The sequence below is a fragment of the Oratosquilla oratoria genome, chromosome 3 (genome assembly GCF_046742065.1).
Source record: "Oratosquilla oratoria isolate Oo_2021 chromosome 3, ASM4674206v1, whole genome shotgun sequence".
Taxonomy (NCBI): domain Eukaryota; kingdom Metazoa; phylum Arthropoda; class Malacostraca; order Stomatopoda; family Squillidae; genus Oratosquilla; species Oratosquilla oratoria.
The window spans coordinates 39555887-39579274 of record NC_134779.1 but is presented as its reverse complement, the minus strand read 5'-3'; the positions used below and the strand labels follow the sequence as shown (position 1 = coordinate 39579274).

General features: G+C 40.1%; 1 protein-coding gene across 1 annotated transcript; it reads left to right on the top strand.

Moving 5' to 3' along the window:
- Positions 1 to 126: 126 nt before the first annotated feature.
- On the top strand, positions 127 to 23279 carry LOC143021888 (dnaJ homolog subfamily C member 9). Its single transcript, XM_076179693.1, has 6 exons — positions 127 to 515; positions 2974 to 3126; positions 4484 to 4600; positions 13742 to 13850; positions 16119 to 16221; positions 20096 to 23279. Exons 1-6 carry the CDS (start codon positions 413 to 415, stop codon positions 20291 to 20293), a joined length of 783 nt encoding a protein of 260 aa, XP_076035808.1. The 5' UTR covers positions 127 to 412; the 3' UTR covers positions 20294 to 23279.
- The last annotated feature ends 109 nt before the right edge of the window (positions 23280 to 23388 follow it).

Sequence of the window (23388 nt, the reverse complement as noted above, 5' to 3'; positions counted from 1 at the left end):
TCCTATACGCCTTTGTTACCTCTTTTTGTCTGGCTTGAGTAAACGGGGTAGCCAACCAGGCGAGTCCACGTGAACTTATGGTGGTTAACAGTCTCATTGCTATTGATGGCCTGTATTTCATACAGCTGCGAAAGAGCATCACATTGAATAAAGTGTCGATGTTATGTCTGATAAGAATATTAACAATGTTCAGTCATCAAATGAAAAATCATCATAGTCCTTTGACTAACATGATATTCAAAATTATCTTAGGCATTATCATTAGACGCAATAATGCAGACGAAACTACGGTTCTCGAGCTTCATTTGTTCAGTTTCCCGCGCAATCTAAAGACCTGTTAGAACGTAAACATTATCTGACGGACGCCGTCTGAAGCAATATTTTATTGGTAAAACTCACATATTTCAGAACGATGCCTAGCCTGTTGGAATTGTGCGAGAAGTATTTTGAGACCAGAGATCTCTATCAAGTACTTGGGTTTGGTTCCAAGGAGGAAGCAAGCGATCCTGACAAAAGTAAGGTTGAATATATTTATGTCTGACTAAGACAGGCAATATTTTTCATGTATTTTTTCCAAGAATGGTTGATATCACTAAGTTGGCATTGCATGCAGGATTTTATTTTCCTTATTTTAGTTCAGAGAAGACAATTCTGACTTTGATAATTTGGAAAACCAACAATGTCTGATCATTCTTTCATGTACAGTACATGTGAAGTTATACATTTTCAGATTTTGCTCTCATTCCAAAGTCTAGTTATTTTTTTTAGATGGGCACAGGGATCATAGGGCTCTTGTCCCCAAACATTATTTCTTTCCTCCACCCCTGTGGTCTAAAACATGGCTTTTTTATGATAAAAGTGTTATGGAGAAGTTCAACATTGAACATTCCCTCTATGATCCTTATTTTCAAATTTTGTCCAAACAAGTTTGAGAAAACTGTTTCATTTGGAATGCGATCTGTGTCAGCTTGAACATTTACCATTTTTACCTCTAGAGAGACCAGTAAAGTAACTTGACAGACATTATTGAAGTTCAAGTCACAGTGATTTTAACGGAATGTTGGAAAATATTGGACTGAAGTTCAGAGTCTGAAAGGGAGTCCTGTGGCTCTCTTTAAAGCAAAAGTTACTTCCATTTTAAAATGATGAATATTATCAAGCACTGGCTGGAACCTAATCCAAATATGCCAATTTTGGTATTTCGTGTTAGTTGATGTAGTGTAAGGGAGATCCATATTTTATCAATGGCATATAGGTTCATGTGAGCCAATTGAATATTTGGAATTTATTAGGAGGTTATTGGGATAGTATGGGCGTGTGGAGGGAATGAGTAAAGAGGACTGACAAAGGGAATGCAGGGGGCAGAAGGGGATAGGATGGACTTTGAGGAGTAGGGCAAGAATGGGATGGATGAGGTGAGGGGGCTATAACTGCAGGTTGTGTATATTAAATAGGGAATGGAGAAGGCAACAGAATACTTCAAACAGCAATTATATGGGTTTCTGTCATAACTTATGACATTCATAGAGGGCAAAACACACTGGTGAAGACAGGAGTTATGGCAAGGGACATTGATACTACCTGCCTATGTGTTCCCTTTTTTTACAATATACATTTTACACAAATACCTCACCTACTCCACCCCTTGCAATGACCTACTTATCTCCCTCTTAACCATTTCAATGTATGTCAAATTCTTGCTTGCAGCATTGGTTGCCATATGTACGCTGCATCACACTACTCACATTGTAAAATATAAAGTTAATACTGCATTACTCTTTCTGTTTTACTCTAGGTAATGATAAACACAGAAAACGTGATCAAAACAGTTCACAGAATCTGTGGGTAACTCGTGTACAACTACAAAAATATATATATTATCAAGACACTGACACCAGCATCTTCATGTACCCACTCATGCTTCACAACACCTACATAGGCATCATCATGGTGAAGTGGTGAAACAACAATCTCACTAAACCTTATTGTAGAAGAATCGGTACCAATAAAGTCAAATTTTTCTGTAGGAGATAGATCTTCTCTCTAAATTGTGATTACTGTATACTATGCACACCTAACATTCTAAATTGTGATTACCTTACATTATGGACACCTAACATGAAATGCCAATATTTCCATAGTTTAGGGATAACATCCCCTGACATATAGTATACCCACACCTCACTAAATGGCTCAGATCTCCCACTTAACCCCATGAACCCAGAATAGTTCTAGGTCAGTATGATACTGTCCATTAGGTTTGAGGTATTGATGAGTATACAGCAGTGGTTCTTAACCCCTGGGTCGCGACCCAAATTTGGGTCGCCAAGCCATTTTATTGGGTCGCTAAGGGTTTGCAGAAAATAATTATTTTCCCACTACAAATATATTATAATTATATACTGTAATAATTAAAATACATGATGCCTAGTTTTAGGATTCTAAGCAGACCATGATTAAATAAAAACTCCAAAGCAGAAAATTTATTTGAAGTGTTGAAATTTCAATGTAAAACCGACAATATCTATGTAGGCTTGGGTCACGATGCTTGATTTGTGCAAAATTTTGGGTCGCTGCCAAAAAAGGTTAAGAACCACTGGTATACAGTGACAAAATACAGTACAATACCCCCCCCCCCCATCCTCTTTGTCACCCTCTGGTTCCCTTCCCTTACCTTCTTTTCGTTCTCCCTTTCCTCTTCTCCATCTGGTCCCAGTGACTCGTTTTTCCTTCACCTTTCCTCCCCTCCACTCTCACAGCACTACCTATATCTAAATTTACCTTATAGATTTTTTGTCCAACCCCAAGTAGTTTCCAGTAGAAGTATTCCGTGGTCAGAAGGATGTATTGAGTCAGATACTGTATAAAAGTACTCAAGAGAAACAAGAAACTTGTAAATTTACACACCACATGAGATGTTATACTTCACTTTCATTATGTTTAGTTTAATTTTATTTCCTATCTTTTTTCTAGTCAAAAAGGCATATTATCGAGTCTCCCTGAAAGTTCATCCTGACCGGGTGACTGCCGAAGAGAAGGATAAAGCTACAGTGAAGTTTCAAACTCTAGGGAAGGTGTACAGTATCCTCTCTGACAAGGATGCAAAGGCTTGCTATGATGAAACAGGTAATTTCAAGTGTTTGTTCGTATACATCCAGTACTGCTGGAGAAGTAATAGTGCAAATTTCTCATGGTTTTAAGTGGGAAAGAATGAAAAAGTTGTACTGTAATCCCTCCTATATCTGAACTGCCATTAAGTGAACTGAAGTTACCCTAACATGGTTTATGTATATTGTATACAATTTTTATTTCCTCAGAATTAAAAATGCAGCTCCAGAGTGGAGACTTGATCACTTTACCTTGTGTTTGAACAATCCTCGAATTAAAATACCCTGTAGTTCAATTAGTTCAGATATAGAGGTATTACTGTGCTTATATATGGTTGCCAGTAACCAGCACTTCTATCCTGAGAGACAGTATTGTGTAAGAGATATGTAGTCATAGATGTGGTAATGATGTTTAATGAGAGTAGCAGAAAGGAGGGTTAGTAGATGTTAAAAGTGATTAGCATTCTACTTTGAGTAGGGACTAGTCCCCATTCATAAAGGAATGCTGTGTGACTGTAATGTTTAGTGGTGTCAATGAGTCCCTAAAGTATTGAGAGCATAAAACTTGTTCACTCAATACTCCATACCAGGAATGAAAAATGTGTGTGAAGTGGTAATGCCAAGGATGAAGGTCTCTCTTTCCCTTGTCTAGCTATGTCATTTTGTGGGAAATATGTACAACTGAGTACACATACATGTATATATAACCAAATAATTGTTTCCTCTGCTTATGAAAAAATACTATGACCAAAACAACAATGTAATATCAGCAAGCACTTCTCCAAGACACATTTCAAACCTTTCAAACCCACAATTCTAGAAAATAGAGGAAATGTGAAAAATCAGACTAGACACAGATGCCAACAAGCTAGCCCCTACCCTGCCCTCTCCAACAAAGACATGGAAAGTGCAGGGAAGAAATTGAAAAGCTTGCATGCTGAAGGCCCAGATAAGGTCTCAAACATTCTTTGTCTTAGATATATCATCCACAAGTACATGCATATACCAAAGGCTTTTTCCCCCTACACAGGGGGTAGCCAAAAAGAAAAAGGCATAGAAACCACTCCCACCCATTCCATTTCCTATATATTCCACTCCCCTCCACCCTCCTCCCTCCCCCCTCCCTCTTATCTTGGCACCTCCTGGATGACAGGTCATCCCTGCATCCTGTCCACTGTTTCATCATCCACAAGTAGCTGAAATAAAAGGGAAAACAAATGGGTGTGGAATGGATGAAGGGTGAGTGCATGCCTTGGCAAGTTATCTCCTTATAAGGAAGGAAAGCCTTTAGGTATATGTATGTATGTGTGCATAAACTAATATTTATATGGTCAGTAAGTTGTTTTGGTGATTAAGATAGTACATTATCTCCACAGGTGACATCGATGAAGAAAATAGTCTTCCTAAAGTGCAGGATTGGGACCAGTATTGGCGCTCAATGTTCAAGAAGGTTTCTGTGGAAGACATAAATGATTTTGAAAAAAATTACAAAGGTAAGTGTAGTTGCTTTGTTATGATGTATTATGAATATTGCTATAACTATGTCCAGGCTTATGTTGATTTAATGTCACAGAGTACCACTCTCAATGAAGGCTAGCTGGAAATTATGAGAGGTTGAAAGGAATAGTTACTGCTTTTCAAAAAGTGTGATAGGTTTTGTTCATTAGGAAAACCTCTTTGTATTTACCTAGTTGTATTTTGCGGGAGAAGAGCTATGCTCATAAAGACCTGCAGTTTTATCTTTCCGCATCCAGTTCTTTCTTAAAGTCATGTATAGTTTTAGCACTCACTGTTTTCTCTTTCAATTTATTCCATGTATCTATCACTCTGTGTGGAAAGCTGTTCTTTTTCAGATCTCTTCTGTAACTGTCCTTCTTAAGTTTCTTCTTGTGTCCCCTTGTATTTCTTCTGTCCCATTTAATCCCATTTAAGTAGATCATCCCTCTCAAGGATTTTCATCCCTTTCATGATTCTATAGATGGTTATCAAATCACCTCTTTCTCTTCTTTGCTCCAGAGTTAATAAGTTTAGTTTGTTCAATCTTTGTTCGTATGTCAACTTGCTAAGTGTTGGTGCCATCTTTGTTAATACTCTTTGAATTCTTTCTAGTTTCTTTGTTTTTTATTGTACTGGGTGTCCATAGTGATGCTGCATACTCTAATTTTGGTCTTATCAGTGTAACTGATATTTTCTTCACCATTTCCTCATCCATTTTTTAATGTTGAAATTTACTTCATTCTTTTTACTTCAATTCCAGACTTTGTCCAGGTCTTTCTGAAATGATTTGTAATCTTCTTCGTTACTCACGCTCTTCAATAGTTTTGCATCATCTGTAAAGAAGTTTATATTCAATTCCTTCATGTCATTTATATAATAGCAAACATTATTGGCACCAACACAGAGCCTTGGGGGACTCCACTTATCTTGTTTACCCATTCTGTTTTTTTTTTGTTTTTTTCCTCAAAGTATCTCTCTCATTTTTCTTCCAAGATGTCTTTCATCCATTCTAATAATTTTCCTAGTATTCCACCTATTATTTCAATCTATCTTAGTAGTTTTTGTGTGGTACTTTGTCAAAAGCCTTTTGTAGTTCCAGGAAGGCACAATCTGCCCAGCCATCTCTTCCTTGTATTATGTCTACCAATCTTGAGTAAAAGCATATTAAGTTTATAGTACATGATCTTCCACTTCTAAATCCAAATTAGTTGGGGTTTAATATTTTGTTCGCTTCCAAGTGTTTAGTCCATTTATTTTTAATACATACATATACCAAGGCTTTTTCCCCCTTACAAGGGAGGTAGCCAAAAAGGAAAAGGCATAAAATCATTCCCACCCATTCCATCCCTGAATACACTCCACACCCCTCCACCCTCCACAGCAAGGCCGCTTCATTAAATCGCCAACCCCCCCTCTCTGTCCCCCCATTGCATAAAAGGAGAAGACGAGGAGAAATCCCTTCGGGCTGCATCAAATTTTGCTCACACATACTACCTCACCCCCCATCCCCCTGCCCATTCCACCTCATGCATCACAACATCATCCATATACCATTCTCCATTCACCCCTGTCTTCCGTCCTCTTCAGTCCTCTTCAGTCCTTCCTCAACAGACATTCCCCTCTTCCCCAAAGCCCCCTTCACCCCATCCATCCACCTCATCCTAGGACGTCCCCTCATGTTCACTCCCTCCACATCTGCCTTCCATACCTCTTTTACTAGTCTTTCTTCACTCATTCTTTCCATGTGTCCAAACCATCCTAACACTCTTTCATCAACTCTATCTTCCGACTCCCTTTCCACCCCCGTTCTTCTCCTCATCTCCTCATTTCTCACTCTATCCAGCCTAGTAACCCCCATCATACTTCTCAGACACCTCATTTCAAACACATTCAAACTCCTTCTCTCTTCCTCTCTTATGTTCCATGTTTCTGCTGTTGGCACAATCACTCCTTCATACAGTCTCCTCTTAGCATCCATTCCTAAATGTCTATTCCTCATTACACTCTTCAATCCACCAAGGCATTTACTCGCTTCTCTCAATCTACATTCTACCTCCACCTTCACTCCACCTTTTCCTGCCAAATTTGCACCCAAGTATCTAAAACTATCCACTTCCTCCAGTCGCTCTCCCTTAATGCTCACTTCCAGTCTACTGCCACTTTCACCCCTTGTACATCTCATCACCTTACTTTTACCCACATTTATCTTTAGCTTTCTTCTATCACATACTCTCCCAAACTCTGTCACCAACTTCCTCAGTCCCTTCTCCGATCCTGCCACAAGCGCAGTGTCGTCAGCAAACAACAGCTGACTCACCTCCCACTTTTCTCCATTTTCTTTAATCATCTCCAATCCCTGACCCACTACCCTTGCATTTACCTCTCGCACTACCCCATCCATGTATAAGTTGAACAGCCGGGGCGACATAACGTATCCTTGACGAAGTCCCACCTTTACCTTGAACCACTCACTCTCTCCATTTCTAATCCTGACACAAGCTCTACTACTCTCATAAAAACTCTTGACAGCTCCTAGAAGCTTTCCTCCTATCCCATATATCTGCATAACCTCCCACAGTGCCTTTCTGTCTACCCTATCGTAAGCCTTTTCCAGATCCATAAAAGCCCAAAAAACATCATTCCCCTTTCCTATAGCTTTCTCACATATTTGTCTTACCACAAAGATCTGATCTACACAACCTCTACCCGTCCTAAATCCACACTGTTCCTCACCAGTTACTCCCACTGTTCCTCTCCTAATCCTCTCAATCAAGATCTTCCCATAAGCCTTCCCAACTACACTTAACAAACTAATCCCTCTGAAACTACTACATTCACACTTGTCCCCTTTTCCCTTGTAAAGTGGAACTATACAGGCACTCCTCCAGTCCTCCGGCACTCTACCCTCTCTCCAGCAAACATTAAATAACCTCACCAGCCAGTCCACCATCACTGTACCTCCTTTTTTTTTTTTTTTTTTTAGACATTCTGCATGGCATCCATCCAGACCAGGTGTCTTACCTGCTTTCATCATCTTAACAACTGCCTTCACTTCATCCTTCCTTATTTCTCCTCCATTTTCCTCACTCATCCCTCTCATTTACTTAGCATTTCCCACTGCAACTATCTTTCCCTCCCTATCCTCCTTCACATTTAGCAACTCCTAAAAAATTCTGCCCATCTTCCCTTTACTGCCTTCTCTTCCATTATCATCTCTCCATCTGCACCTTTTACTTTTTCTTCTCTACTTGATTCGCCTCCTTTTCCTCTCTTAATTTCTTTCCAAAACATCTTTTTATTACTTTCAAAATTTTCTGTCATACTCTTACCCCACTTCACATCTGGTCTCCTCTTTGCCTCCTTTACCTTTTGCTTTACTTCTCTTTTCTTTTCTTTGTACCTCTCATATGACTCCCTCATCCTATTTTGTAACCAATCTGTGAAAGCTCGCTTCTTCTCTTCTACAACCTTCTTTGTTTCCTCATCCCAGCATTCACTACCCTTCCTTCTATTTCCTCCTGTCCTTCATGTTCCACACACCATCCTTGCACACTTTATGACTCCCTCCTTGAACTTCCCCATTCCTCCTCCACACCTACCTCTATCCTTCACTCCCTCCCACTCCTCCTTCAGCTTCTTCTTGTACTCCTTTTCCTTTTCATTTAAAGAGTTCACTCTAAGCACCTCCCTACCTTTTGTCCCTTTCCTCTTTCTCCATCTATCCTCCACTCTCAACTTACCTTCCACCAAAAAATTATCTGATATTCCCCCACCCTCTCCCCTTAGCACATGTACATCCTTAACTCCTCCTATCATAGTCCTATTTACCACTACATAATCCATCAACGCTCTATCTACCACCCTTCCATCCACCACCCTCTCCCATGTGTACTTTTGATTGACTTTCTTCCGAAACACTGTATTTGCTGTCATCAACTCTCTTTCTAGACACATTTCCACCATCAACTCTCCACTATGATTCTTTCCTGGAACTCCACATTTCCCAACCATTCCATCAATTGGACCATTTCCTACCCTAGCATTAAGGTCTCTCAGTACTATTACATTGACATTTCTCCCTAAATCCTCTATGCACTCATTTAAATCTATCCAAAAGGCCTCCCTTTCTTCTACACTCTTCTCACTGCCAGGCCCATATGCACTTACAAAGACCTGTATCTCCTTTCCCAGTTTCACCTTCATCCACATTATCCTTGAGGAAACCTCCTTCCACTCCACTACACGTTTACCTATCTCTTCACTTACTAGAATAGCCACCCCTTCCCTCCCTCGCCCTCTCTTCACTCCTGATAACCTCCCACTTACACTCATCCTTCCCTTTCAGCTTAGTTTCACTCAAACCCAACACATCCATCTTTCTTCTCACAAACATACTACCTATATCTTCCCTTTTACTCTCATCTGTACCACATCCACGCACATTAAAAGACCCAAACCTTAGGGTGCTGTTCCGAAAACTCCCAGACCCTCTTATGCCTTTACTTTTTCATTTAGGAATGTCCCCTGTGGGGCTACAAGGAGAAGGATGCCTAGTCCCACTCCCTGTCCCTTTCTTCTCGCCTCTTACGATCCAAGTGGAAATACTGGGTGGCAGTATTCTTTTCCCCCACCACAGCTCTTGCATATTTTTGCAATTGTGCTTGTAAGGGATATCAGTCTATATTTTGTTGGATGTTCTTTATTTCCTCCATATTGGTAAAATATTAGCATTTTTCCAGTCTTGTGGTACTTTTCCTTCTTTGAGTGAGAAGTCAATTATCTTGTGTATTTTATCTGTGAGTTCATCTATGCATTCTTTTAATATCCAGTTCGCTATTCCATCTGGCCCATGTGACTTTCTGAAATTGAGTTTCCTTATTTGGTCCCTTATTTCTTTGTGTCGCCATTATTTCTTTCATTTTAGGGGATCTTTCTTGGTGACTATCATCCCACAATTGTGAGCTTTCAATTGTAAATACAGACTTACAGTGTCTGGTCATTACTTCAGCCATTTCTACATCTGTGTATTCTTGATTTCCTTCATGCAGTTTCACTATTTCGTGTTTGTCTTTTAGTTTGTCATTTACATATCTCCTTTTCTGCATGAGGGGACGGAGAGGAGGGGTCACCGAATTTATGAAGCTGCCTTGCTCTGGATGTGCTGTGTCTTGCGAAACTGCGACCCAGGGCAGTGGACAGGATGCAGGAATGACCCGTAATCCAGGAGGTGCCAAGATAAGAGGGAGGGTGGAGGGGAGTGGAATATATAGGAAATGGAATGGGTGGGAGTGGTTTCTATGCCCTTTTCTTTTTGGCTACACCCCGTGTAAGGGGAAAAAGCCTTTGGTATATGTATGTATGTATTTACATATCTGTGAAATAGTTTAGGTTGATCTTTGCATTTTGCTATTATATCTGTGAAATAGTTTCTTTTTTCCTCACTTCGTATGTCTACAAATTTATTTCTCAGTTTGATGTATGTTTGCCATTTAGTCTCTTTTTTGTCTCTTTTCCATCTTTTCCAAGCTTTGTCTCTTCTATCTTTAGCATCGCTACACTTTATTATTCCAGCACTTTATGTACTCCCTTTTCTGTTTCTGTTTAGGCACATGTTTGTCTGTTTCTTCCTTATATATTTCTTTGAAAATGTTCCATTTCTCTTCCGTCTGTTTCATCATTTGCATATTTTTCCCAACAGGCATTTTGAAAAAATGTTCTATGTTTTACAGTCAGTTTTGTTGTACATTAATCTTCCTTCTCTATGTTTCTTGTTCCTTCTTACAACATTTTGTTCCTCAAGTTCAACCTCTATTAGTATGTGGTCACTCTTTCCAATTGGTGTGTGCGTGTATATGTATATATATATATATATATATGTATATATATATATATATATATATACACACACACACACACACACACACACACACACACACACACACACACATTGGATTTGTGTGGTTCAGTGAACCGACATCAGGTGGCAGTGTTGTTGAGCTACTATGTGAAGTGCTGGGTCCCCAGTATAAAGGAAGTGGTGAATGGAGCAAGTTTAGTCTGTCAGTAATGATGCACACTTCTTTAAGCAGAAGGAAGAGGGATTGAAGCAAATATGCTTTGATTATTCAGAACAGCTCAGGCAACAGAATGAAGCTGGGTTATGTGCATCATATTTAGTATCATTGTGAATTACAGAAGAAGAGAAATCTCACAACATTGTAGAGAAGTTAATTGTTCCTTGCTGTAAAGAGGTAGTATGCTGTGTTATTGGATGTGATGCTGTGCAGGTCACATCAGAACCGCTCAAATGATACTGTTGATCAACGAATAGTAGATATGTCAAGATTTCAAACAAGTGATTGCTGAATTAAAAGAAGCACCTTTAGGAAAATTTGCAATCCAACTAGAGTCGATTGACATGGTTGCTTGTCCCCAACGCCTGGTGTTGCTGGATGTTTCACGGAGGAATTCTTGCTCTGTCTTACTTCAGATCTGACTACATGAGGTGAAGACATTTACCATGATAGCTGGTGCCCTCTCCTTTACTAGAGCAGCAAAGCTAGACCTATTTCCTAGCATGGCAGGGGCACCATCTGTGCACTCATAATACATTGCTGCATTCATTGTTGTTTGCAAAACCTCACAGGAGAGGAATTAACCTCTTTGGTATGATGACGCCAACGGAACCGTTATGAGGCGTGAATGTGTACATGTGGATGCTGGCGTCGGCATCTTGATTATATATATATATATATGTAGTTGCAAGGGTGGTGGGTCAGGGATTGGAGATGGTTAAAGAAAATGGAGAAAAGTGGGAGGTGAGCCAGCTGTTGTTTGCGGATAACACTGCTCTTGTAACAGGATCAGAGGAGGGATTGAGGAAGTTAGTGACATTGTTTGGGAGAGTGTGTGAAAGAAGAAAGTTGAAGATATATTTGGGTAAAAGTAAGGTGATGAGATGTACAAGGGGTGAAAGTGGCAGCAGACTGGAAGTGAGCATTAAGGGAGCGCAACTGGAGGAAGTAGGTAGTTTTAGATACTTAGGTGTGAATGTGGCAGGAAAGGGAGGAGTGGAGGTGGAGGTAGAATGTAGATTGAGAGAAGCAAGTAAATGCCTTGGTGGATTAAAAAGTGTAATGAGGAATAGACATTTGGGAATGGATGCTAAGAGGAGATTGTATGAAGGAGTGATTGTGCCAGCATCACTGTATGGGGCAGAAACATGGAACATGAGAGGAAGAGAGAAGGAGTTTGAATGTGTTTGAGATGAGGTTGTCTGAGAAGTATGATGGGGGCTACTAGGCTAGATAGAGTGAGATATGAGGAGGTGAGGAGGAGAACAGGGGTGGTAAGGGAGTTGGGAGATAGGGTTGATGAAAGAGTATTGGGATGGGTGGGACACATGGAAAGAATGAATGAAGAAAAGACTAGTAAAAGAGGTAAGGAAGGCAGATGTGGAGGGAGTGAACATGAGGGGACGTCCTAAGATGAGATGGATGGATGGGGTGAAAGGGGCTTTGGGGAAGAGGGGAATGTCTGTTGAGGAAGGACAGAAGAGGACAGAAGATGGGTGAATGGATAATGGTTGTATATGGATGATGTTGAGATGCATGGGGTGGAATGGATGGGGGGTTGGTGGGTGAGGTAGTATGTATGAGAAAAATTTGATGCAACCCGAAGGGATTTCTCTCCATCTTCTTTTCTGCATGAGGGGACAGAGAATGGGGGTCACCGATATAATGAAGAAGCCTTGCTGTGGATGTGCTGTATCTTGAGTCACTGCTTCTGACCCAGGGCAGTGGACAAGATGCAGGGATGACCCATCATCCAGGAGGTGCCAAGATAAGAGGGAGGATGGAGGGGAGTGGAGTGTATTAGGGATGGAATGGGTGGGAATGGTTTTTATGCCTTTGTTTTTTGGCTACCTCCCTTGTAAGGAGGAAAAAGCCTTTGGTATATGTAGTTGTACATGAGTTACCCCTGGATTCTGTGAACTGGTTGGATCACATTTTCTGTGTTTATTATTACTCAGTAAAAGAGGACAAATAATACATCAATGACTTTATATTTTGTAATGTAAGTAGTGTGATGCATTGTACATATGGCAGCTGATGCTGCATATGAGAATTTGACTTGTACTGAAGTGGTTAATGTTTAATCTCACCATCTTTGGTGTAATGGGTATACACAACCAGTTGACTCATGTTGGAAACATCAGTTTGGAAGAGTCGAGTACAGGGAGGAAATGTGGGAAGCTTGCCTATCTTTGATGATAAATGGCAGATAAGACCATCAGTCCAATGCTTGTAGAAAATATTGTTGCTCACTTCTCGCTCCTTGAGACCACTATGGCAAAATGCTTTCCCATAGCTCATTCACTTGAATGGATACAGCAGCCCTTCTTGACAGACATGGCTCTTATTGATCTGCAGGTGAACCAGGGTTGTTAGACAAAATTCCTTACACTACTGCAGTTAGGTTTCTGGTGTGACCAGTTGGTAACAAATCCTGGACTAACAAGCACAGCGTTTGAAAGGGTCATCCCATTTACAACTATCTGTGTGGAAAGGCATTCTCCACCATGCTCCAAATCAAAATAATTGCCCAGAACCACCTTCAAGATGAGTTGCTCCATGATATGAGGGTGGTTCTTACAAACACAAAGCCTTGAATTGAGAAACTAGTTGTACATAGCAAAAATAGAAATCACTGATGCATATATGACTAATTACCCAGCTGTGTATGTTTGAGTTTGTCCATGCTTCTTTCTTGGGTTTTCTTGTTTCTTTTATTGACAATGATGGCAGTTAGTTTTAGTTTTGAGGAATTTACAAAATAAATGATGAAGCAGTACTTCACTTCACTTTCCTTTATCCTAGTAATCAGACATTAACCAGAGTTAAGGGATGCTAAACTTGGTAGACCTGACTACAGGGTGCCCATAGGATCAGAAAATGTTGAGAAACATTAAAAATAGATATTTTACTTAGACATAGACAAAATAATGTGTGGCTCTTCTCCATAGGGGCACCCCAAAATGGTCCCTAAACATTAGCAGCAATTTTATTTTTCATTATTCATCATAAGCCACATGAAACAAAAGAATGTTGAGATGACTTTTTTCTTCTCAATTTCAGAGTCAGACGAAGAGCTGAACGATTTGAAGAAAGCATATATAGAAGGTGAAGGTTGCATGGAATTCATCCTGACACAGGTTCTTTGCTGTACCGTTGATGATGAACCAAGGTAATGATTCTGAGGATAGCTTTATTGGAGCTGTAATGCATCTGTATGGAAAGCTGTATTCCTTGATGTCTTGTAGAGAAAAAGCCCCCACCCCCCATGTTACTTTACCCTTGTGACTCTCATCTCAGACAGTGAGATTTTCTCTGTCAGTTTTATCTATTCCCTTTAACACCTTGGGCAGGAGAATCAAGTCACCTCTTATTTGTCTCTTCTAATAATGGTAGGTCCAGTGAGATTCCAGGTTTTCACTATCTCTATTGATTTGTCTGCTGATATTCTTTGTTTCCTCTCAATTTTGTTTATATTTTTCACCCTAAGTGAAGACCACACCACCACTGTGAATTCCAGTCTTAGTCAATCAAATATCCTATGATTTTTTTTATTATCTCATCCATCTAGTGGAAGGCTAATTTTGTATTCATCAATACTTGCATGTTTTCCCACAATTTTTGCCAATATGTTAGTCAGGTGATAAGTTTCAGTTCATAACTCCCAGCTGTTTCTCTTCTTTTGATCATGTTTTTCCCACATTGAAAGAGGGAGAGAGAGAGTGCATGAATGTATGCATGATGCACATGTGCACATGATCACAGAATGGTTTCATGGTATTTGTGATTGTCACCAATGATAAGTAGTACTTTTGACTTGATTGCCACTGTCATTCTGTTAGCCATTGCTCTAGTCTTTGTATCTGCAGATATGAAACTGGTTAGGTATTTCAGCTTTCTCCATTCCAGCACAGTGACAGACATTTTAGGTTTCATTCTGGCAAATCCCAGATAATTTTGTGTGGGAGGACACTACATCAGCAAAGGGGCAATTACTATTAGTGTGGTGATGCCTTATAAGGAATTTATTATGGTTGATGCAAAACTACTCTGCTGAAGTGACATGACCATAGTGAGGTGCTTAATCAATTGATTGTTGCTTCACTCAGAGAGTTAGAAGGATGAATTGTATTTTTACCAGATTGCTACAACAGTGACAAGTAGATTTTATTCTTGCATATTTTAGATGATTTTGTTCAACATGAGGGATGTCATAGTGAAGGAATCAAGGTTTTTCTCACACATCCTATCCCATTAGATGGGTAATTTCTTTTCTTCCTCTGCATCATTTCATTCTTTCCTATCCATTTTTTTCCTGTCATTGTAAAGGTAATCCTTGGCTATACCGAGGGTTTCATTGTATAAAGGAGGAGCCAAGATAAGAAGGAGTGTTTTTTTTTTTTTTTTTTTTTTTTTTTTTTTTCTTTCTTTTCTTTCTTTCTTTCTTTTCTTCTTCCCACTTACTAACTTACTAGATGACACAGTTTAGCCTGTCCATGAGTGTGGCAAGGACATTGAGGTCTTGGAAAGCTTTACATATCTTTGGTAGTGCAGTGCATAACATTGGTGGGTCATGTCAGGAAGTACTTCAAAGGATTGGCATTGTCCATTATGTTATGGGCTCTCTCAACCAGAGTATATGGCATTGTCTTTATTTATGCAGGAGGACTAAGATTTGAATCTTCAAGTCACATGTAATCCATGTCTTGCTGTATGGCTGTGAGACATGGACATTTAATGTTGACTTGAAGAAGATGCATCTCAATGTCATAGTGCTTCAGTACAAGTAATTTATGTGATAAAAGAAATCCTGTCACAGATTTGTAAAACATTGTAACATCATAACACTTAGTGTACCTTATAGTATCATCACTAGAATCTATAGACAGTATATAACTTTTGATTGACTACAATATAATTGTTTGTACATGAATGTGCTCCATATTTTTCAAGTACTTTGGGTACAAGTAACACTAAATTTTTAAGATCCAAGTACAAGTACATGGAAATCTGTACTTAAGTCCAAGTACAAGTAGTACATGCATTTGGATCCAACCCAGATATATACACACACATGCACACATACATACAGACATATATACATTTGTAAATATACCAAAAAGTTCTTTCCCCTTTTATAAGAAGGGTGACAAAGTCCAAGCATAAACACCCACCTAATGCCTATCCCTTGTTCATCCAAAAACCCATTCATAGTTTCTCTCTCCAGTCTCACTAGAAGTATATAAATCTGTGAGACTTTTCCAAGCTGTGCAAAAGCTGACTTTGTTTCAGTACATTAGAAATATTTTGTTCTTTATTTTTGTGTTACAGTTGGAGCATGCTCTTGTTCATTTTTATTTGAAATATAGATATCATTGAGTGAAACAATGGTTTTATTACATTTAACAGATGTTCCTACTTTATTTCCTTGTTTTGTCAGATTTAAGAAGATCATCAAGAAATGGATAGATGAGGATGATGTCCCAGCTTTTGAAAAGTTCACCAAGGAAACCAAAGAGAAGTCAACTGTGAGGAAACGTAAGGTAGGATACCTCTCTTTCTGTTTGTTTGTCTGTCTGTCTCCAGCACATTGGTATGATGTGTGTGGGTATTTACTTAGTAGTAGCTCATGGGATTGGAGCTGTGCTTATGGGGTCCTGTTTCTTTGCCCCCATTCTCCAAAGTTTGCCTTAAATTGATTTATGACATTGGCTTAGATTATATTTTCATCTAACTTGTTCTGTAAGTCTACACTTGTGTATGGAAAGCTATACTGCCTTGAATCTTTCAGATAAGTTTTCTTTTTCATTATTTAATTATGGCCTCTTGTTGATCTGTCATTCCATATTGGCAAATCCTTGGTTTGCATAGCTGTCTTTTCCAATGATATACATACATACATACATATACCAAAGCTTTTTTCCCCTTACTAGGGAGGTAGCCAAAAAGGAAAAGGCATAAAATCATTCCCACCCAATCCATCCCTGAAAACACTCCACACCCCTCCACCCTCCCTCCCATCTTAGCATCTCCTAGATGACGGGTCATCCCTGCACCCTGTCCACTGCCCTGGGTCAGAAGCAGTGTCGCAAGACACAGCACATCCACAGCAAGGCCGCTTCATTAAATCGGCGACCCCCCTCTCTGTCCCCCCATATCAAGGAGAAGACGGGGAGAAATCCCTTCGGGCTGCGTCAAAATTTTGCTCACACACACACTACCTCACCCCCCATGCATCACAACATCTTCCATATACAACCATTCTCCATTCACCCCTGTCCACTTATATAATTGGAACATTGCAGGTTCCAGAACTGAGCCATGTGGTACACCTAGGTCTCTTAATCCAACACTCACCAACTGGCACTTGTGTGGACATTTGGACTCGGGCCATAAATCCACTTTAGGAATTGGTGGTGTTTTGTATGCTGGACCAATTCCTGAAGTGGGTTTATGTCCTGGTCCCAAATGTCAGCAAAATTGGCAGTTGGTGAGTGACCTAGGTGTACTCCACTGTTCTTTTTCCTCCAGTCTGACTTTTCATCTCTTGCATAAAACCGTGTGTCAATAATTTTCATGTGCTGCTCTGTGGGGAGGATTTTAGTTTGTGTGTAGATACATGGATAGGATGGTGCAAGAGGTGGGCCGGGGATTGGAGATGGTTAAAAAAAAAAAAAGGAGAAAAATGGGAGATAGACCAGTTGTTGTAGCAGGATCAGAGGACGGATTGAGGAAGTTAGTGATGGAGTCTGGGAGGGTGTGCAAAAGAAGGAATTTGAAGAGTAAAAGTAAGGTGATGGGATGTACAAGGGGAGAGGATGGTAGCAAATTGGAAGTGAGTATTATGGGAGAGAGACTGAGGAAGTGGATAGCTTTAGGTACTTGGGGGTGAATGTAGCAGGAAAGGGAGGAGTGTAAGTGGAGGTAGAATGTAGATTGAGAGAAGCAAATAAATGCAAGGGGGGATTAAAAAGTGTAATGAAAAATAGACATTTGGGAATGGATGCTAAGAGGAAGTTGTATGAAGGGGTGATTGTGCCAACAGCTTTGTATTGGGCAGAAACATGGAATATAAGAGAGTTTAAATGTGTTTGAGATGAAATATCGGAGAAATATGGTAGGGGTTACTAGGCTGGATAGAGTGAAAAATGAGGAGGAGAGCAGGAGTAGAATAGGAGTTGGGAGATAGGGTTGATGAAAGAGTATTGGGATGATTTGGACACATAGAAAGAATGAGTGAAGAAAGATTAGTAAAAGAAGTGTGGAAGGCAGAGGTGGGGGGAGTGAAGATGAGGGGGTGACCAAGGATAGATGAGTTGGATGGATGGGGTAAAAAGGGCATTGGGAAAGAGGTGGTTGTCTGTTGAGGAAGGAAAGGAGAAGACAGAAAATAGTGGTGAGTGGTGAATGATTGTGTATGGATGATGTGATGCATGGAAGGGAGTGGGTAGAGAAAAATGAGTACAGGTCATCCTGAGATTGTATAGTCATGTTTTGATGATGAATGGATGGAGATATCTTTGAAGGATGTGCTTATCAATAGTGACAGAAATAAGGGCATGGGGCAGATGAAGTAAAAGGAGGATGGATGGAGTTGTAAAGTCACCAGAGTTCATAGAATGCTGGAACATGTTGGAAAGGTGCAAGATAGTTGGAAAAGAATGTATAGACTAAGGTAACATATTCCATGAATGTTGCACCAGGCAGTAGTATTGCTGAGAAAGTGATGGAATACAATGTTCATGTGATTTAAACATGAAGGAGTGAAGGGGATATATGAGATGCGTGAATATTTTTCTTTCCCATACCTAGCCACCTCACTTTGCAGGTAACAACTGATTGGAAGATATACACATATATACAAATACCAGGAGGAGCCACTTATCCTGGCTCCTCCTGGATGACGGGTCATCCTTGCATCTCTCCCACTGCCCTGGGTCAGAAGCAATGTAGCAAGGCATACCACATCCACAGCAAGGCTGCTTCATTTAACCAGAAACCCTCCATCCCCTCATGCAGAAAAAGAGAAAATGAGGAGAAATCCCATAGGGCAGCATCAAAATATCATTCACACTTACTCCCTTATCCCCCCATTCCTGCCCACTCCCATGCATCACATCATCCATACACAACCATTCTCCACTCACCCCTATCTTCTGTCTTCTCCCTTGCTTCCTCAACAGACATTCCCCTCTTTCCTAATGTCCCTTTTACCTCATCAATCCATCTCATCCTTGGTCACCCCCTCATGTTCACTCCTACCACCTCTGCCTTCCACACCCCTTTTACTAATCTTTCTTCACTCATTCTTTCCATGTGTCCAAACCATCCCAATACTCTTTCATCAACCCTATCTCCCACCTCTGCTCTCCTCCTCACATCCTTGTTTCTCACTCTATCCAACCTAGTAACCTCTACCATACTTCTCAGACACCTCATATCAAACACATTCAAACACCTCTCTTCCTTTCTCATGTTCCATGTTTCACTTCTTCATACAACCTCCTCTTAGTATTCATTCCCAAATGTCTATTTCTCATTACACTTTTTAATCCCTCAAGGCATTTAAATGCTTCTCTCAATCTATATTTTACCTCCACCTCCACTCCCTTTCCTGCCACATACACACCCAAGTATCTAAAGCTATCCACTTCCTCCAGTCTCTCTCCCTTAATACTCGCTTCCAATTTGCTGCCAGATTCTCCCTGTGTACATCTCATCACTTTACTTTTACCTAAATTTATCTTCAACTTCCTTCTTTTGCATGCCTTCCCAAACTGTCACCAGCTTCCTTAATACCTCCTCGATCCTGTCACAAGTGCAGTGTCATCAGCAAACAACAACTGGCTTATCTCCCAATTTTCTCCATTTTATTTAATCATCTTCAATCCCCAGCCCATTACACTTGCGTTTACCTCTCATACCACCCCATCCATGTGTAAATTGAACAACCAAGGGGCTACAGAGAGATGGATGGCTTGGTGGCAGTATTCTTGTCACCCACCATAGGGTTCAGCAAAAAAAGAAATGAACATTCAGAGAAATGGTACAGGACAGTATTAAGAGTTGGGGAACAGCATAATGGAGGGACAGTCGAAGTATAATGAAGTAGTATCATTTCTCTATGAATAGATATTTCCTCTATCACAGACAAAATGATGTGTATCTCTAGTCCGTAGGGGCGCCCCATATAGACCCTAAAGTATCAGATGCATGCTATTAAGCAGCTTTTAACCCCACAATAACATGCAGCCAATACCCCAGACGGGGTATTGATATATATATATACTCTGTGTGTGTGTGTGTATATATATATATATATATATATATATATATATATATATATATATATATAACACATATTACCCATGAATTTGCCTTTTTCTCCTTGATTCATTTCACCCATTTGTATTTCAGGCTGCCAAGGAAGCTGAAGAAGCAGAGAAACATAAGAAAGAGTTGGGACTGGACAACAGTGAGGAAAGTCTCAAAAAGCTAATCTTAGGCAATGCCAAGCAGAGGGCTCAGGCCTCTGATAACTTTCTTGATTCCCTGGCATCTAAGTATGGCAGTGGAGGAACTGGAGGGAAAAAGGGCAGGAAGAGTAAGAAGTAAAAACACTGAGGTGATGAGATTTTTTTTCAGAGCTGTTGTAAGGGTAGATGGCTTGAGTGGTTTAACAAGGAGGAAACAAGTGTAAAGGTAATGGATGGGTGAAGTATGTTCCTCTTTCATATTTGGCCATCTCATTTTGTAGAGAAAGGCCAAATAGTTGGGATGAGAGTGGGGTGGAGAGTATACTAGTGCTCATTTCACAAAGTGAATTACTGTATGCTAATGGAGTCGAGTATTTATTTAGGATATTTTGGGACCAGTGATGGGTACCAGCTTTTGGCTGTTCTGTGAAACAGACATCAGAGGAAGTTGTGTACCAACCATTTGTTTTGAGATCCCATCATCACAGTCACATGCATCAGGAGATGCAGCCTGAAGGCATTGGCATTTTGTCTAGAATGAGCCTAAGATTTGTCAACTTTTATTTTTTTCACCTAAGGAGAGCTGACAACTAGTGAATTTTAATCTGGCCCACATTAAAACCACAACTATTCCCTAAGAAATCTGTTGATGGAACAGAGGATTGTTGCTAGCAATTTTGGGCTGGAAGTTTCCAGTCCACATTTGTTATAGGGATGCTTTTGATCTGTATGTTCTTTAATAGTACAATGAGACCATATATAGGTTTTTTCATAGTTTGCAGGGTGAAGGCTTATATATCTGCATATATAATCATAAATAGAGCTTTTTTATTCTTTAATGAAAGTTTCTGAAGATGTGAAATGTTTGGGTGTGCATGTGCTTTACAAAGTCTTACAATGAATTACCATTATCTATTATCTTATTATTATAAGCCTTTATGAATTTGGAAAAGGCTTATGACAGGATAGATAGGAAGGCACTGTAGGAGGTTTTGCAGATGTATGGGATTGAAGAGGAAAGCTGTTAAGGGCAGTCAAGAATTTTTGCAAGAGTAGTCGAGGCTGTGTTAGAATTGGAAATGGAGAAAACGAGTGGTTTGAGGTAAAGGTGGGACTGCATCAGGGATCTGTCATGTCACCATGGCTGTTCAGTGTGGTGTAGAAAGTAAAGGGGACTGGAGATAGTGAAAGAAAATGGAGGAAAGTGGGAGGTGAGCCAGTTGTTTGCTGACAACACTGCGATTTTGGCAGGATCAGAGGAAGGATTAAGGGAGTTGGTGATGGAGTTTGGGAAGGTATGCAATAGGAGAAAGTTGAAGGTAAATGTGGGTGAAAGTAAAGTGATGAGATTTACAAGGGTAGAGGATGGCAGTGAGTTGGAAGTAAGTCTGAAAGGAGAAAGGCTGGAGGAAGTGAATAGCTCTAGGTATTTGGGATCACATGTGTCAGGAAAGGGAGAAGTGGTGTAGGTAAATTGCAGATTGAGAAAAGCAAGTAAATGCCTCGGAGGAGTAAAAAGTGTAATGAGAAATAGGCCCTTGGGAATGAATGCAAAGAGGAGATTGTATTAAGGGGTGATTGTCCTGACAGCATTGTATGGGGCAGAGACTCAGAATTTAAGAGTGGCCGAGAGGAAAAGTTTAAGTATGTTTGAGATTAAATGTCTAAGAAGTATGGTGGGGTTCACTAAGTTGGAGAGAATGAGAAACATGGAGATGGGGAGGAGAGCGGGAGTAGAAAAAATGGTATATAGGGCCAATGAAAGGTTATTGGGATGGTTTGGACACATGGAAAGAAGGAGTGATTAAAGATTAGTAAAAGAGATGTGGAAGGCAGAGGTGGAGGGAGTGAACTTAAGGGGATGACCAAGGATGAGATGGATGGATGGGGTAAAGGGGGCATTAACCCCTTCGATACAATGACGCCTACGTAGGCGTCATGAGGAGCAAGTGGGTATGCGAGGATGCCGATGTCGGCGTCTTGATTATATATATTGTAGTTGTACCTGCGTGACCCCCATACTCTGTAAACTGGCTTCATCATATTTTCTATGGTTATCAAAATTCACGGGTGAAAGAGAATGAGCAATACAGCGGTAACTTTATTTTTTATAATGCGAGTATTATGACGCAACATCGCACGTCTGGCAGCTAATGCTACCCGCGATATTTTGGCCCGTATTGAAGGGGTTAAGCAAGAGAGGAATGTCTTTTGAGCAAAGAAGGAATGATATTTTGACACAACCCAAATGTATTTTTCCCTGTCTTCTCTTTTTCTGCATGAGGGGGGATCACCAACAAAGTGAAGTGGCCTTGCTGTGGATGTACTCTGTCCTGCTACATTGCTTCTGGCATTGGGCAAGAAATAGGGATGACCCATCATCTATGACGAGCTAAGATAAGAGAGGGGAAAGGGTGGTGGATTGGGGTGGAATGGCTGGGAGTAGGTATATGCTTTTGGTATGGCTACCTCCCATATAAAGGGGAAAAAGTTCTTGGTATATATATAGAATGAAAGTTTCTGAAGATGTGAGGTGTTTGTGTGTGCATGTGCTTTAGTAAGTGTTGCAATGAATTACAATTATCTATATTTACTCAGAATTGATGTATAGAAGTCTTAGAGACTAGTAGAGTAGTGAAAGATTATTTGTCATCAGGTCTAATGATAGGTACCTGCAAGTACTGGTTCTTTAAGGGAGATGTCGGAGAAAATAATCTCCCTGCTGCCATCTTCAAAACTCGTTGGCATCCTCACGTCTATTCGGAGGTGCAGCCCTAAGAGGCTGGCATTAAGTCTCCAGACTGGGGCCTAATATCTGAATCAACCATGTCTATTTTTCCCTCAACTTTTTTACGTAAGGAGAATTTACAACCAGTGACTGCATCTCTCCTACTTCTATAACATGATGACAGAAACGGTCCTACACTTATACAACAAAAGCAACAGTTTGGTATTTCTTATCAGAGAGGTCTCTTTGAGGCTTGTAGGACTGTTGCTAGCCACTGTGCCTGTGGGTTTTTTGTCACTAAAACATAAGGCAGCAATTGTCATTATTTCATTCTTCTAAGCTGGAGCATTGATATACAGTAATTGTTTTCCAAATAAATTTGAAATTTCTTTCAGAATGTAGTATGATTTACCAATACATGCGACTTCAGCACAAACATAAAAGATTTTTCCACTTTATTTTGAATCCACACAATAAACGTCAAGTTCAGTGAAGATGGGTAGTGA